Here is a 15,196-nt window from a genome sequence, read left to right as displayed (position 1 = left end):
TGTGTGTGACTGGGGGGGTGGAAGCGTGGGAGGAGTCTCGGTGCTGTTATTTGTAAAAGCTTTTGATGGATGATTGCTCTGTGTGTGTGTGAGATAGAGGGAGTGAGGGAGTCCCCCCCTTTTCTTTTTTTTTCTAGTGGCTCACTGTTCAGTGCACAATGACTCAATGAAAAGTGGAGGGGAGAGGCAAACACACTGTACGGCTGCACGAGAGAGAGAGAGAGAGAGCGGAGAACACACGGGAGAGTAGAAGAAGAGAAGCCAATTGGAAGGAGCTCTAAAGCTTGGGACAAGAAGAAGAGGAGGATATACTTGTCTTTTTTCCCCCTCTCTGTCTTTCTCCCTCTGAAAGGCCACTTTGGCATCAAGTGGCAGCCGTCCAGTCTGAGCTGAACTTCACCTTGCTGTGCTGCTGTCTGTCTCAGCCTCTTCAAGCATTTTACTCATTGTACTTTAGGTATTTTCACCCACTTTTGGAGGGGGTTGTGCTGGTGCTGCTGGTGCTGCTGGTGCTGGTGGTCTGTCATCCCTGGGAGAGAGAGGGGATAGGATCTGTCGGCTGGTTTCTGCAGTGTGCTGGAGTGCCGCAGGAGAGCAGGATGCCTGCTGGAAGAAGCAGGGATGGAGCTGGGTCAGGAGGCTGTCGGACGGCATCATTGGCAGCGGCTCCTCGCCCCGGGCTGCGGACGATGCTGGCGTGGGGCGTCCTGGTGCTGGTGGCAGGACGGGGACGTGTGGAGGCGTGCCCGGCTCCCTGCAGCTGCCTGGGGAACACGGTGGACTGCCATGGCCTGGGGATCCACTCCATACCCAGAAACATCCCCAGAGGGACTGAGAGGCTGTGAGTAGTCATACACCCCACCACGTGTGCATTCATATATTTCTATACTTCAAAGGAACAAATGATCACAGATGGATAGATGAGGGGAGTCCTTCAAAGTGACGGTGTATTGCTGCTCCTCACTTAAAGAACAAGTCAAATCTGGGTTTACAGTCAAGGCCAGAGTTCAGGTTTAGGTTTGGTTTATAGGGTAGAGTGTTAAGGTCCTCACAAGTATCACTGAACATGCATGATGGATGTGTGTGGAAAAACACAGAAGGAGAAAGACGGGGGGCTCATGTTTGTTTGTGTACAGTAGGTGAAAATGAGTGCGACTCAGCCTGTGTGCAGTTATGTGATAGTATTTTTGTGCGTGCGTGCTTTATGTGTCATTGCGGCGCCTTTTCTCTTCATGCTCCTGCCAGCTCTCTTTACTGCTACACTGGTAGTCTGTTTAACTTCATATCACACACAAGCATGCACACACACACACAAGCACACACTTTGACTCTCCACTTGACTCCAAGGATTCAGAGTGCAGGTTTGCGCCATCATTGCTCCTTCATCTAATAGTTCTTGATTGCAAAAAGGTGTTAAATATTTCTGTTATTTTCTCAGAAGCTCCATCTTTTCATCATTGAAATATCATGCACTTTATAAATTCCTCATCACTTATTAGAGGAAAAAAAACTTCTCTCCCCTCTTACTCATATCCCACTCTTCCCCGTATCATCTTTCAGCTTCCAGTACAGTACAGTATAACTGCACAATATTTAAAAAAATGTTTATTTTATTTGTATATTTGTGTATGTTATGTCAGTCAAATCAGATTTGGCTGTTCCACAGGAGTTTTCGACTTACTGATTACTTTTTTCCAGTTCAAACAGGGTTTAGCAGGACGTTCAGTGTGACAGTGATGCTCTCGTACGTGGTAAACAAGCTAACTGCGCTTGAGACAGACAGATTGGAAATGCACAAAAACATCTTATTCCAACACTAAATATACAACAAAAGCTAGAGGCTGTAGTGCACACTAAATTTACCGCTTCTAAGCAGAAGGCAGAAAATAAAAAAAAAAACAGAAAAATCTCCGGGCAGCTGCCTTCAGTGTCTGCAGCTGCCTGTACTGAGGAGCTGCATGAAAGCGCTCAGTCTGCAGCTAAATTTGGGGACTGAAATGCCCCAAAATGTCAGAGGAGGAGGTGGCTGGGGTGTCACTTTTTTATTGGAAATGAATATAATATACCACCTTGTCAAGTTGTATGTCCCTCATCTAAGTCAAAATTAAAACCACAGGTCCCTCCTCAGTGCTTACATTTTTTAAAATGCGCTCCCTGTTTTGCAGCACCCCTTCCCTCCTCATAAGTAACAAACAGTCCCTATCCTTATCCACCAACGGAGGCCAGTGCAGCGATGAAGAGCACGTGCAGAACACCTAGTCCAGTTAAAGGATCCAGATTGAGGTGTTTTTATGATGGAATAGCTCGACTTCCACTCATTATCTGGGTGTGCTACTCTGCTTTTGAAAAATTCATTTTAATCCGATTTTTGTCAGATTTTTAGTCAGTTTATACGTATTTTAAAGGTCCAGTTTTAGTCAGACTAACACAATATTTCAACTTTCTAACAACATGTAAACATACTTAATGACTTGCACACAGAAACAAGCACATGGATCATATCAGCACGTGTAGCTGTTACGTCTAATCTACCTTGTGAGCTCCTAAAGCTGCCAGGGAAGCCGCATGAAGAAACCAAATTTACCACTAAAAAAACAACGCTTATACTTCTTCTCTCAATGTAATATGACTGCACTGCACTCTGATCTGCTGATGATACTCTTGCTGGCTTAATTGGTCTCTCTGCTTGTTCTGCAGAGAATTTCCCTTCATGTGATGATGGTGCAAATCAGCGTCTCTAGATATTAACTCTCTTGATTCTGATGGACTGTCTCTGCCGTGGACTGTAGCTGACTCAAATATTTAGTCGTGACATCAGGTCTGTTATCTACATTTTTGCCAATTATGTACCAGAAAAAGGAAGATGCATCCCCCCAAAAAAGCCCCAAAATTAGCCAATATCCTGAAGTCTTATATTGGAGATTTCCCTTTAGCAACCTTATATCCTAAAAACACCCTAAGGAGCGCTGCTGTGTTGACTGTGTGTTTATAAATAAGCAAACACTTCATCTGTTTCTCTCTGAGTGTATGTACCGTATGGGGCTCTCGGTGCATGAGGAACATGTATGTGTTTGTACATTGTGAGTGTGTGTGTGTTTATTTCAGGTTCTAGAGTGGCTGCGTGTGAATAATTGATGATTGTCAGGGGTGCCAGCAGAGATACATTATCCTTCCTCCTCTCTGGTTTACTGTAGCGTGGAGGATGTTTTCCCCTCCGAGGCTGATAGCTTTATGATCGGGGATGAGGGCTTGAGCCCCTGGTCAAAGAGAAATGGCCTGGAAAAAACTCTGAGCCTGCAGGCCCGCTGGCACGTTTGTCTTTTTATATCGCTGATGCTAACTGTTCTGCTAAGGTTTTTTTTTCTGTATTAACTAATCATAACTGACAGTGAGGAAAAAGGAAAAAATGCATGAACATTTATTGTGTCGACTACTGACATAATAAGTTGGCATTAATGCTGGTACAGTTTTATTTTACAATTTTTTACATTATAAAAGTAAATAATTTGTTTGACATTTTATGCGAGGATCCACAATAGCCTGATTCTGTCCCGATCCAACAGGTGGGCGATCAGAGTAGCATCGGGCAAAAGTGAGTGTCTGACATGGTCATTTGTCACTTTATCCCATAAACAAGTGAGTCTGTGTTCACAACGTATTTAGACGCCTAAATGAAAAGACTTGCATGTCAGAATTTCTTACCTTGTCTCGCCTAGTATGACCTTGTTGATTGTGACTTGTAACAAATCACAAACAGGCGGGTTTCCATTAGATTCCCAGATTTTAGCAAAACTTAAGCGATATTCTCAAAATCTCCATAAAACGCAGTTGCCAGATGACTGCGTTTCCAGTGATGATGTTATGCGACTTTTCCTCTGGCGATAATATTCCAAGAGGCAACTTTTAAAGTTATGCGATGCAATAACAGCTCTTGTAGCTTCTGCTGCATCATGAGGGAGCCAGGTCCTACTGACGAGCACATAGCCGTAACATCATGTGTCCAAGAAAAGCCCAAAAAGTGTTTCCATTGTAGTTTTGCGAAATATGGCTTATTTCGCAAAACTGGAAATATCAACTCATGCATGCGTAAAAACTTTTTTTTTTTTTTGACAATAAATTGGAGTTTTTCAAAATTGACTCGTTTCCATTAGGCGTATTTTATATTTGCAATTTCAGTTTGCGCACTTTGAGGGTTAATGGGAACCTGCCTATTGATTGGCATTTGATACAGCGTGTCGTCTGTCATGTCTCATCACGTCATGGCAGAACTTGGTACATGGAACATGGCACTTTGGTCAGAAAAACAGAAACAGTGACCACATTTATGTCGTATAGTCCCAGTATTATCCAAAAACCACTAGAGTAGCTCGGCTTTATTGGTCCATGCTATAATTTAGTAGCTCTTTTATAAAACACTTGAAATAATTTTAAAAAAGTAGCCTAGTGCATTCTTTACCAGTTACATGAAGTTTTTAGATTAGAAGGCCAACCATTACTGCATCATATCAAAAATCTGCAGGTTCTGTGCTTGTTAGAGTAACAACATGACAGTCCCAATGCCAGAATGTGTACTAAAGTCCTGATGTGTTGTTTTTTTATTTTAATTTCTGGCACAGTTCTCCATTTTTAATTGAGTTAGGCTAGCCCTCTGTCCCTGGGGTCTCATTTATTAAACAGTGCAAAGGATCCATACTAAAAGTGTCCGTGCACAAAAAAATATTTGTTTTTATAAAACTGTGTGTACGCCTGCCACTGCACAATTTTACTTTATGACTCTCAAATCAACTTTGAATTGTCCTCTACATGCACAGTTGGTTGAATGTTGGTGCATAGATATGACCTGCTGATCAGGTGAATCTTGACAACAATTACGTAGGTGTCACCGCAGTATCTGTTTGTTTACAACATGAGACTGCTTCCCACCTGACCAAAAAAGATCGTGACAATCAGTGGTATCACCACGCTGGGATATCATCTTAAGATGAAAGCTCGACAGGTAAACACAATTAATTTAAGTTAAGTCAGGGTGGACTGGGCCTGCATTATGATTAGGACTCATGATGAGGATATGGAGGGTAATAACTGTGCGAGAGCTTCTCACTGGCTTTACTTTCAGACCATATTACTTGGCACAGTCTATTTGTGCAGGTGGTGAAGATGTGTGTGAGGTGGATGGAGAAGGCAGACTGTTTATGGCAGCCATTGAAATGTCTCCAGTGCGCTCTGTGCATGTATAGTTGTGTTCACTGCATCTGAAAAGCAAATTTTACTTTGTGATATAGAAGATACTCCTGAAAACAATTACTGAATGCTATTTTTTGTGTTGTTATTTGTCTCCTCTATGCTCAGGGAGTCAGGAAGGTGACAGTAAGGCATCGCTGATGAGTGGCAGTTTGATTTGAGTTGGCTCATCATGTTTGCAAATGCTGGTTTGAATGTTTATGATAAAGAGGATCTAAAAGTAACATGTGATAGGAAGTAAAATGTGTGGACATTTAAGTGAGACAGCCTGACTGTAAGCCACCTCTTCACTATCTATAGCATGTTGCCACTTTCCTCAAATGCTCATATGCATGGGGCAGCGTTTCTGTACAGGTACGCAACGTCTCCTGTCAAGTGTGTTATAGATCACAACTTCTGTGTGGGAAGTGGAGTGAGCTTCATTCAGGCCTTGTTTTGTGTGCACACAACAGTTATTAATGAGACCCCTGGTCTGTCCTAAGATGGGCAAAGCATGCCTTATTCCGGCATCTGTACTTGATGAAGAGATATGGAATAGTTTCCATCTCGGTGGATAGAAACATTAAAAAATCACTTTTAAGACATTGAACAGCAGAGTGTCTTTCCAGAGACAATGTCTCTGGTCCCCTAAATTGATCTACAGAACATGCTGTTCAGCAGTTTTCAAAAGTACTGTGACTTTGGCAGAAATAAGAGCAGCGATACTCAACTTATGGCTGGTGGGCTGAATCTGGCCTGTGAGAGGGTGCCAGGTGGCCCCCGACCATTTTCTAATTCACAAATAGAAGAAATTGATTGGGATCTTTTGTACTTTGATTGTAAAAAAGGTGCCAGAATGCATAAATGCATCAACAAAAATTAAGGTTGTTTATCAAAATGTGCTAGAGGAGGATCCCCTGGACCCCTCAACAAAGATCTGGGCTGATCCCAAAATGTCCTCAAATCCTTAAAAACTGGCCCCTGGTCTCCTGTCATTTGGCAAAAGTGCCCCCGTGCTATGCAACTTGAGTATGCCTGATCTAGAGAAACAGCAGACATTGCTTCGGGAAAGTTTTTACAGGGTTCCTCCTTAAAAACTCCTTAAAGGCATTGGATTAACTCATCTAAAAATAAGGCCTTAATTTGTATTAAAATGTCTTAAATAAATCTTAAAAATACCTAGACACTGAAAATAGGATTCACGAATTTTTTGTCAGATCTTGAATTTTAAAATTAAAGAATGATATAATCTTTTATTATTATCATTATTATTACTACTTCTATTATTTATTTATTTATTTTATCTAAAAATCAATATTTGGTAAAAAAAATTGTCCCTAAGCAGTTTATTGTCAATTTTGGTTGTTGTGAAACTGGTCTTAAATTTCATAGCTTCACGTGGCCTAAAAAAAGAGGAGGAACCCTGGTTTTAATGCCTTGCTATAGTTCACTGCATTGTGGTCAAATGGTGACAAAAATCACACAATTATCGCAAAATTTTCATACGTATTTTTTGTGTGAAGTGACCCTTTAAAGAGAACAAGACCTACATCAGAGCATGACCAATGGCGGGTTACTGCGTGCATGTAAACACAGCCAGTGTGACCTCTGAGTTGCTTCCTCCTCCCGGAGCTCCAGCGGTCGACCGTCCTGTGGACTCAGACAGGCTCTGCCCTGCAGTGGAGAGGAAGAACTCATTAAATAGCTATTTGTTAAAGGGCTTGTCGCCCAATTAGCATGTAAAGTGATCTGAGTGTGTGTGTCAGCTGGACAGCTAGCCACTGGGGGAGAGAGAGTTGGTGGTGTGTGTGTGTGAGAGAGAGAGAGACAGAGTGTGTGTACAGTATTCCCTGGGAGACAGGCAGCAATAAGAGGGTCATTTATCAAGGTGACTGCACCAGTCAAACTAAACACCCCCTCCTCGTTGGATTGTCATGGCAACGCTGAAAAATGGAAGCCCCTTTGGGCCCTGATGAGCACGGTTATTTGAGCCGAGAAAAGAGGAAAGTGTGTGAGAAAGAGAGAGTGGGAGGATATCTGCGAAGACGTGTTCGTGAGTGTATGCACTGGTATTAGAGCAATTATTTAATTAAGTAATTATTTAGTTTTATCTAATACTTTGCAAGTATTTCATGAACTTATGCTTTTAATCATCAAATAGTTGTATTATTTTCTGCTCTTAGAGGAAATTCTAAACCAAAGTCCTCAACAAACTACTTTTGGTGAATATTAAAGTTTCAGCTCTAATTGCCTGACCTTAAACGAACCCGACACAAAATCAGGGAGAGGAAATCTTTAAACAAACTCTGTCAACTTGTGCTTGTTCGTAAAAGGTTTGTAAAAGGGCAGACTGTGAGAAACTGCAGGTCGAGGTCTGTGTCGGACTGTCATGTTTTATTTTGTGTATCTGAAGGGGAGAGAGGCCTTGTGTGCGTGTGTGTGTGTGTGCATGTGTTTGCATGCATGCCATCAGTGCAAAGTTCCTGGATACCCAAAACTCAAACATAAACAACTGAACCAGCGAGCGTCAGAGCTTCACACAGCAGTCAGTCACACACTGCAAATTGAAAAAACACACGCTCTCTGTTTACTTCTGTCTCTGGATGCCTCATTATATAAATTGGGCATGATTCATTGAGAAAAATATTAATCAAGCGATGCATGTACGTGTGTGTTCCAAAGTATTTGTGTGTATTTGTGCCATTATGTGTGGCTGCCAGTGAGGCAACTAATTGAGTGTGAGGAAGATTAGATTATTGAGTCGGATTTTCCAACATGGTCTCATCCCAAGTCGTCACATGTTACCGCTTTGCAGTGGACTTCTGCATCTACATATTACGTTTTAGGTATCCTTCTACGTCTGCTGTTGACGTTCTGGGATGCCTCTACTTTGCGCAGCACATGGTTGTGTTTAGACAACACAAGCACATGGCAACTAGCGTGGCATGTCAACAAAATGTAAAAAACATCACATACAGATGGAAAGTGAACATTGGACTCCCATATGAAAGTCCGGGGTTTGTTGGATCCATCCACTGCCACTGCGTTCCTTATATTATGTTGTTACCAGCAGCATTTCAACATGATGCCGTTTTGCGATTTGTCTGGCCGCGCCCTCATGTGAAGCCTACAGCTGCTTCAGCAAGTGTCGCCTGGTGGTCTGATGGTGTATAATAACAACGCAACCAGTTCTGTCAGGTTCAGCTCTCAGCTGATGCTGTCCAGGGCGATCATTCGGACGCATAAGGTGCCTTTTGGCGTCTGGAGCGTTTGCATAAAGCACTGTCACAAACTCAGCAGTAACATAACGTCCTGAAACAGTGTCCAGGTAACTCAGGATGATCCACAGACCTCACTGAGAACATTTTACATTGTAAACTTGGAAACTGTCCACAGTGGGGTCTGTGGTTTTTCCTGAAGGCTCAGACACACCGAAATGACGTCAAAGTGGCAATGAAGGCCCGGTGTGTTGCCTTTTGTCACCTGTGTCTCAGCTAAAACTTTGCACTTGAACACAGAGCACAGCTAAATTAGCGCACGCAGCTGCATCAGAGAATAGAAATACCAGCAGGCGTCTGTATTCATCATTAAAAAAGGGAAACCGGAAGAACGACAGGACAGATTTGAGATGCCAGTTAGCGCATAAAAAACACAACCAGAAGATGAAAGAAAATATATTTGCCATGTGTCAACGAATGATACCGCAATTACAAACCGTTTCCACTAAAGCTCTCAATGGCTAAAAAAAGTAATCTTACCTTATATAAGTTGTTGCATACTGTTTTAATGTCAGTTCCAGTACCCTTTAGCCCTTTTTTAATTTTCCTCATTTCTGTTTCTCTTCTTCTGCGCTGAGCTGAACTGCCGATCAGAGGGATTTCTCTCGCCAACAGGCTCCGCCACTGATTTGTCAAGCTAAATTTTTGACAAAAAATAGCCAACAATAGCTGTCTAGCGCAAAAGATGTGGGGACACACTGAAAAAACTAGGGCGACAGACGTTCGCCGCCAACCCACATTGACCTACAACCGACTGTTGGCTTGGTGTGTCAGGGCCCCCAGGTAACCTGGACATTGTTTCTGGAAACACATGCTTGTGTAGTTTCCAAATGTGGTTTTTGAATGATCTGAGACACTCAGAATAGATCTGAAGCTCTTGATGCCGGATATGTAAAAGTAGGAAAACAACAGCTGTTAATATGTAGAATACGTGGTAATATGTGTTAGTTGAAAAGTAGCTAAATTCTTTTTTCAGTAGCTTAATTATTTTCTACTGTTTCATTATCACGTCTTGGTCGTCCCCTTCTGGTGTCTCTCTCTCTGCCACACACACACACACACACACACACACACACACACACACACACACACTGCACACACACACCTCGTTTCTCAGTTTCATTAGCAATGACTACCACCTCAGCTTCCCCCTCTGTCTCTTTCTCTGTCCATCTCTTATAATCATCTTACCATTTCCCCCGCAGCCCCTGAGTGGGAAAGATGCCGCTAATGAAGTGTCATTAGACCTAAATGTGTGTGTGTGTGTGTGTGTGTGTGTGTGGTCGCTCGCTAATATAAGTCACATCCAGTGATCCAATGTGCTGCATCTGGGGAGAAAGATGTAATGAGGAGGGTGAGCAGGAGAAGGGAGGAGAAGGCAAAAGGAGGAAGAGGAAAAGGGAGGAAGAGTTGTTTCAGGAGGAGAAAGAGGAGGAGGTGAACATGAAAGAGGAGAGGTGGTGAGGTGATGATATAAAAGAGGTGTTGTAGAGCGGAGGAGGAGAGAGGAGGTGACGGTGAAAGCTAAAGATTGCTTTTACATCTGCAGTGCAGTCTTGTGTTGACTCAGTAATATTTCACACAGCAGATTTCGGTTGTTTTCTTTCCTGTTCAGGAAATGACTTTGTTCATAGCAGCAGAATATTTGCTGCCACTCTTTGGCTCATTTACCAAGAGTCTGGGAGGGATATTAGCCATGGTCAGATCTTGGTCCAAATGAAGCACTCCAGGGCTGGTTGGAAAGGTCCCGAGAAACCTCCCGCTCTGTAACATCTCGTACTGATAGCTCTGTTCTCATATGACCAAAGAAAGAAACACAACACCCCGGGGTTGCACCAAAGTGCTCTGAAAAATCATTTTAACCCACATAACAACCATTTGTATATCAGTTACTCACTTTGTGTTATGTTAGATTTTGTGCATTCTCTGTGAATGTGTGTGTGTGTGTGTGTGAGAGAGAGAGAGAGAAAGGTTAACATATGTTTTTGAGTCAGTCATCTCAAAAAGCAAGATCTGAGGTGTTATCATGGATGTATTAGGAGAACTGGATAGAGTGTTGGCGGCAGGGCCCCGTTCATTCCTATAAGATTTGCTTGGTGGTGCATGAAGGTGAAATGGGTCAACCGTCACACATAAAATTAGCCAGTGATGATCAGTACTGCTTTGCTCTGTGCCACCCATAGAGCAGGCGTGCTAGAGAATTACAGCAGCCGAGTGCGGTCCAGCGTCTTACAACAGCAGGCCAAACACCTAACTTTCCGTTAAGTGCTACTCTAACTTTAATTGGCTCAAAATAATTGAATTGGGAGGCTCTTCTAGACACGTTATTGGACCGAATGGATCAAATCCTGATAGTGAAACGAGTCATTTCTCTGAGATTGAGGTGATGCTCATGTGTCTTTCGCCATGTAAGTCATTAAGAAAAAGTTTTTTTGGGGCCACAGGGCATCATGTGACAGAAATTGCAATAACTGTGTTTTGCAACCATGAAATTTGGTTTCAAAGCCTGCACAACCTTCCTGTTGGGGGGAAATGAGGGAACAGACCCACAACAAAACACCAAGACATCAAGGACAACTAAAGGCACATAAACTACCCTGTAAAGTACAACCGAAAAAACTTGCAAGTAATTGAATTTGATTTGTTTCTCTAAACTGTTCATTAAACAAGCCGCTTCTTGGTCCGTTTGCTGTAATTGCACAGGTTGGAGCTCAACAAACAAACACTGTTGTTGCAGTGGATGAAGGTTTCTGGTTGATTTGGATTTCTGTGTAGTAAATGGGATGGAGCAGAAAAGTTTTTTTTTTTTCTGTTTAATCAGATGAATCAAGACTGAGTTTTACTGCTCTTTGGTGAGTGCTTGAGTGGGAAGGATGGATTTGGTTTACACTTTGTGTGTGTGTGTATTTTGATACTTCACTGGCCCCGGCATCCTGCACAGATGCTCGATTGATTATCAGATTAAAATGAGCCATTTGCATCGATTGGCCACACGCACACTCAAGTGTAACCTGCTGCACTGTGTGTATGTGTGAGGATTTTTTAAAAATTAGATATGGATGGAGGTCTTCAGTGGCCAATATTTTTAGCGGATATTTAATATCTTTATTTTTGGTCACTTTGAGTACATGTATCATATTTCCTCCTCAGTGTTTTTGATGTTACAATCTTGTGTGTCATTAAGATTTGGTTTTTATTTTTAACTGTGAAATAAGGACCTCTATGGTGCTCAACCAGAATACACGAAATGTAGAAAAACTGAGTTATAAGTTTCACGTATACCACAAAAACTTTAAATGAGGGTCATAGCTGGTAAGCAGCTGTGCATGTCCTGAGGGTGGTATTCTCCGCCTATGTCCCCATATGTCCCATTCTCCGCCGGTGTCTCCACCATTGTCTCCTGCTGAAAGGTGTGTCTTCTGACACACCTTTCAGCAGGTAGCCCTGTTTTTTGGATATGCAAATCCCTGCCATGTCAAGTCAAAAAGGACTATCACTCTCGTCCTCTTCTTTAGTGTACGGAGCAATATCGTCTTTAATTTTTCCATGCTAGTGCCAATATAAAGCAGCACTTTTGTGTACCCTTGGTTGAGGTCTATATGCATGTTTTTCTACAATTTCCAACTTTTTCATTCAGGAATATCTGCAAATTTTTTCAAAGCATCAGTGTTAAATGATGTCTTATAAGCAAGGATTAAGATCAGAAAATAAAAGTAACGTTTAGTATTCACTGCCGTCTAATACTTGACAGTTTTTTTTAACTCAACTCTATTAACAAAATCCTGTTGGTACTTAAAAAAATATTCATAAATCAGCTGGACTTCAGGATCAGTGTTTCTACTCACTGGATGTCTTTTTATCTGTATTTTTCTCTTTAAGCACACCATGTATCTCATCATCTCACTCCGTCGCCCCCCTCCTGCTCTCCTTCCACGTCAGATCTAACAGTGGAGAGCAGAGCTGAGCGGATCAACTGCCTCACTGCCCACTGAGGCTGTGGTTTTGTGTGTGTGTGTGTGTGTGTGAGACGCGTTCTGCTTTAATGAGCTATTGTTTGGCAGAGTCGCCACTCGAGGGGAGTCTGTCGCTCAGCTGACCCCTGACCCCGCCATGCTGCACAAAACTCGATTAACCACGCCTCATCAGGGCTGTGTTTGTGTTCATCTTCTCCCTCGTGTCTCTTCTCTTCTCCTCATCCTCCAAAGACAAATCTTATGAGAATTTTTGAAAATCAGCAGCCGATATTTTTATCATTCATACATGCTGTTGCAGCGTGTGACAGCGCGGTCACTGCTCGCTGTACGTCTATCTCCCTCCTCGTGCTTGCTTTGCCTGTGCGGTCTAACTGTCAGGGAAATTTCACACACATCCAGGGAGTGATTCTGGACCCCCCGCCGCGACCTGTCTACATCCATCCTTCCCTCCCTCTGTCCCAGCCAATCCCCTGCTTCAGCTTCCCCCCTCAGTTTCTCAGAAATACCTCCTCTTCTTCCATCCTTAGACAGTAAGATCCCCAAATATTATTTTCCCCCACTGGGATGAGATTATTTCACCTTCAAACATTTTCTACTCCCAAATGTCATAGTTTTGACTCTGGTGCAGCAATCTGCCGCACCAGCTTGTGTGACATTGTGCAGAGCAATTACTTAATGGAGAGTGTGGCTGTGCTTTTTTCAGCAAGGACCAAAGCAACACAAACTGCCACAAGTTTCTACCAGCTAGACTGAACATTTTAGGGGTTAATATCCTTGCCTTGATTTTGTAAATCTATTGGCAATCCGTCATTGACAAGAGACAAATGTTGTGACTGCACCAACTTCCTGTTGAGTAGAAAGGGAAGATTTTATATATATGTGCATCTCTGAGTCCCTGTAGTTGTGCTGTTGTACTTTCCAATCCTGCTGCGTCCTCAGAAAGAGGGTGGGGTGGCACGTTCAAAAACAATGATTGTGATTGTTTTTATGCCTCTGCGCTAGCGATACACGAGGCCGGGGGCATTTTGTTGTCGGGCTGTCTGAAGGTCAAAGTCACTGAGACATTTCATTCGTTTCATATACGTGAATGCAACATCTGAAGACGGTCTTGAGGGAGTTTCCTTAAATTTGGCACAAATGTCTATATGGATTAGAGAATGAAAAAACTGTAACTTTAGAAGGTAATCACCTGATTTAACTAAGTCAGATTGGTGAAGCCTCAAGTTATCTCCAGCCCAAACTGTAGAATGCTTTTTTGTCCCTCATAATTTATATTGTAAAAATCATGGGAGGGGGTGTTTTTTTTTACTGGTAGTACGCAGAGGAGGAGTGATTCAAGCGACCAAAAACTTTTCCAAAGTACGCAAGGTTCAAAGATGGACTTGGACTAAAGCCCAGTATACACTGTGCAATTTTGGGCTGTCCCATTGTCAAAGAAACATGTCGATATCTTTGGTTGTGGCTCTAAAACGTCACACAGTGAGAGAGATTCAAAGATATCGGTCGTCACAGTCATGTGCTCAAAGACAGCCTGGGGTAAAATTCTGACACTGTCAGAAATTTTGGGTGACCATCTCACTGTGTGACTGCTGTTACAACCAACCAATAGAAACACAGCATGAAATGACGCAGTGATCAGCACGACACTGCTAATTGTTAGTAGATGCTAATACATACGTTGACATCTTGTTGCAGAATTGGCGTGCCAAGTTGGCCTCTTTTCCCCAGCTACGACCGCATCCACATTCTCCTCCTACTCCTCAGACTTTTTCTGACACACGTAGATGCCACTATAGCGAAAGCTGGATTTGTTTGTTGACATTTTTCTCTGACCACTACAGCGGCAGAGAAGGATGACTCATGCCAATGACATTTTTTGGAGGTCATAGCCTGTGATTCAGAAGGTGCATGCTGCATGCATCAAACTTGATGTCGTACCCAAGGTTTTTTAAGATCTATGTTGCAAAATGTAGCTGTGCTAAACTAAGATTGCAAAAGTGAGGCTTTATGTGAATGCATCCTTGACATCCACAACATGACAACATGCTTAAACTGTAAACAAACGGTAAAATAACTGAATCTGTGACCAAAAGGGCTTGTTTTTTTTTCTTCGATGCAGGGCTCTTTTTCTACTACGGATGTATATGTCTCTTTTTTTCCAGGTGTTTTTATTGCATTTTCATGACTGAAGTCCAGATCGGGTTCGCACACCCAAACCACAACATCCACTCTCATTCCCTGGTTCTCCCTCTTTCTCTTTTACACAGGACGGGACAAGGTCACACTCTGCTCCACCCTTTACAGTAGCACAGGAACATGACACTCGAACACACACAAACACACACATACAGGTGTAGGCACAGGGCTCAGCTTACCTCTCCTTCTACAAAGCCTCGTGGGAAGAGTGACATCATCCCCTCTCTTTTTTCGCGGCTGTCAATCAAAGTAGACAATGAGGTCGTAGGGTTAAACCCCTCCCGCTAGGAGCAGCCTCTACGACTGTGCTAAAAAGAGTGCCAGCCTAAGTACAACATCACATGACACACACCGAGAGCAGTTTATATCTCACGTGTGTATACACAATATCTGCAAACTGTCCACTGCCTCCACGCTGAATGACTTGGAGCGAGTGCAACAGTAGCAAACTTTTACAGCGAGCAGTTAAAAAAATGACTGGAGAGCGAGTGAGTGTGAGTGAAGGAGGAACATGATACTCTTGTCCAA

General features: G+C 42.7%; 1 protein-coding gene across 1 annotated transcript in view; it reads left to right on the top strand.

Annotated features, from left to right (window-relative positions):
• Window positions 1-466: 466 nt before the first annotated feature.
• Window positions 467-15,196, top strand: part of LOC121942024 (slit homolog 1 protein-like) — an 84,104-nt gene continuing 69,374 nt past the window's right edge. Inside the window, exon 1 of the mRNA XM_042485086.2 lies at window positions 467-841. Within this exon, the coding sequence (XP_042341020.2) occupies window positions 600-841 (242 nt within the window). The 5' untranslated portion in view covers window positions 467-599. The remainder of the gene's footprint in view (window positions 842-15,196) is intronic.

The sequence above is a fragment of the Plectropomus leopardus genome, chromosome 3, assembly GCF_026936395.1.
Source record: "Plectropomus leopardus strain MGB_pleo_1.0 chromosome 3, ASM2693639v1, whole genome shotgun sequence".
NCBI classification, from domain to species: domain Eukaryota; kingdom Metazoa; phylum Chordata; class Actinopteri; order Perciformes; family Serranidae; genus Plectropomus; species Plectropomus leopardus.
This window is presented reverse-complemented; position numbering and strand designations above follow the sequence as displayed.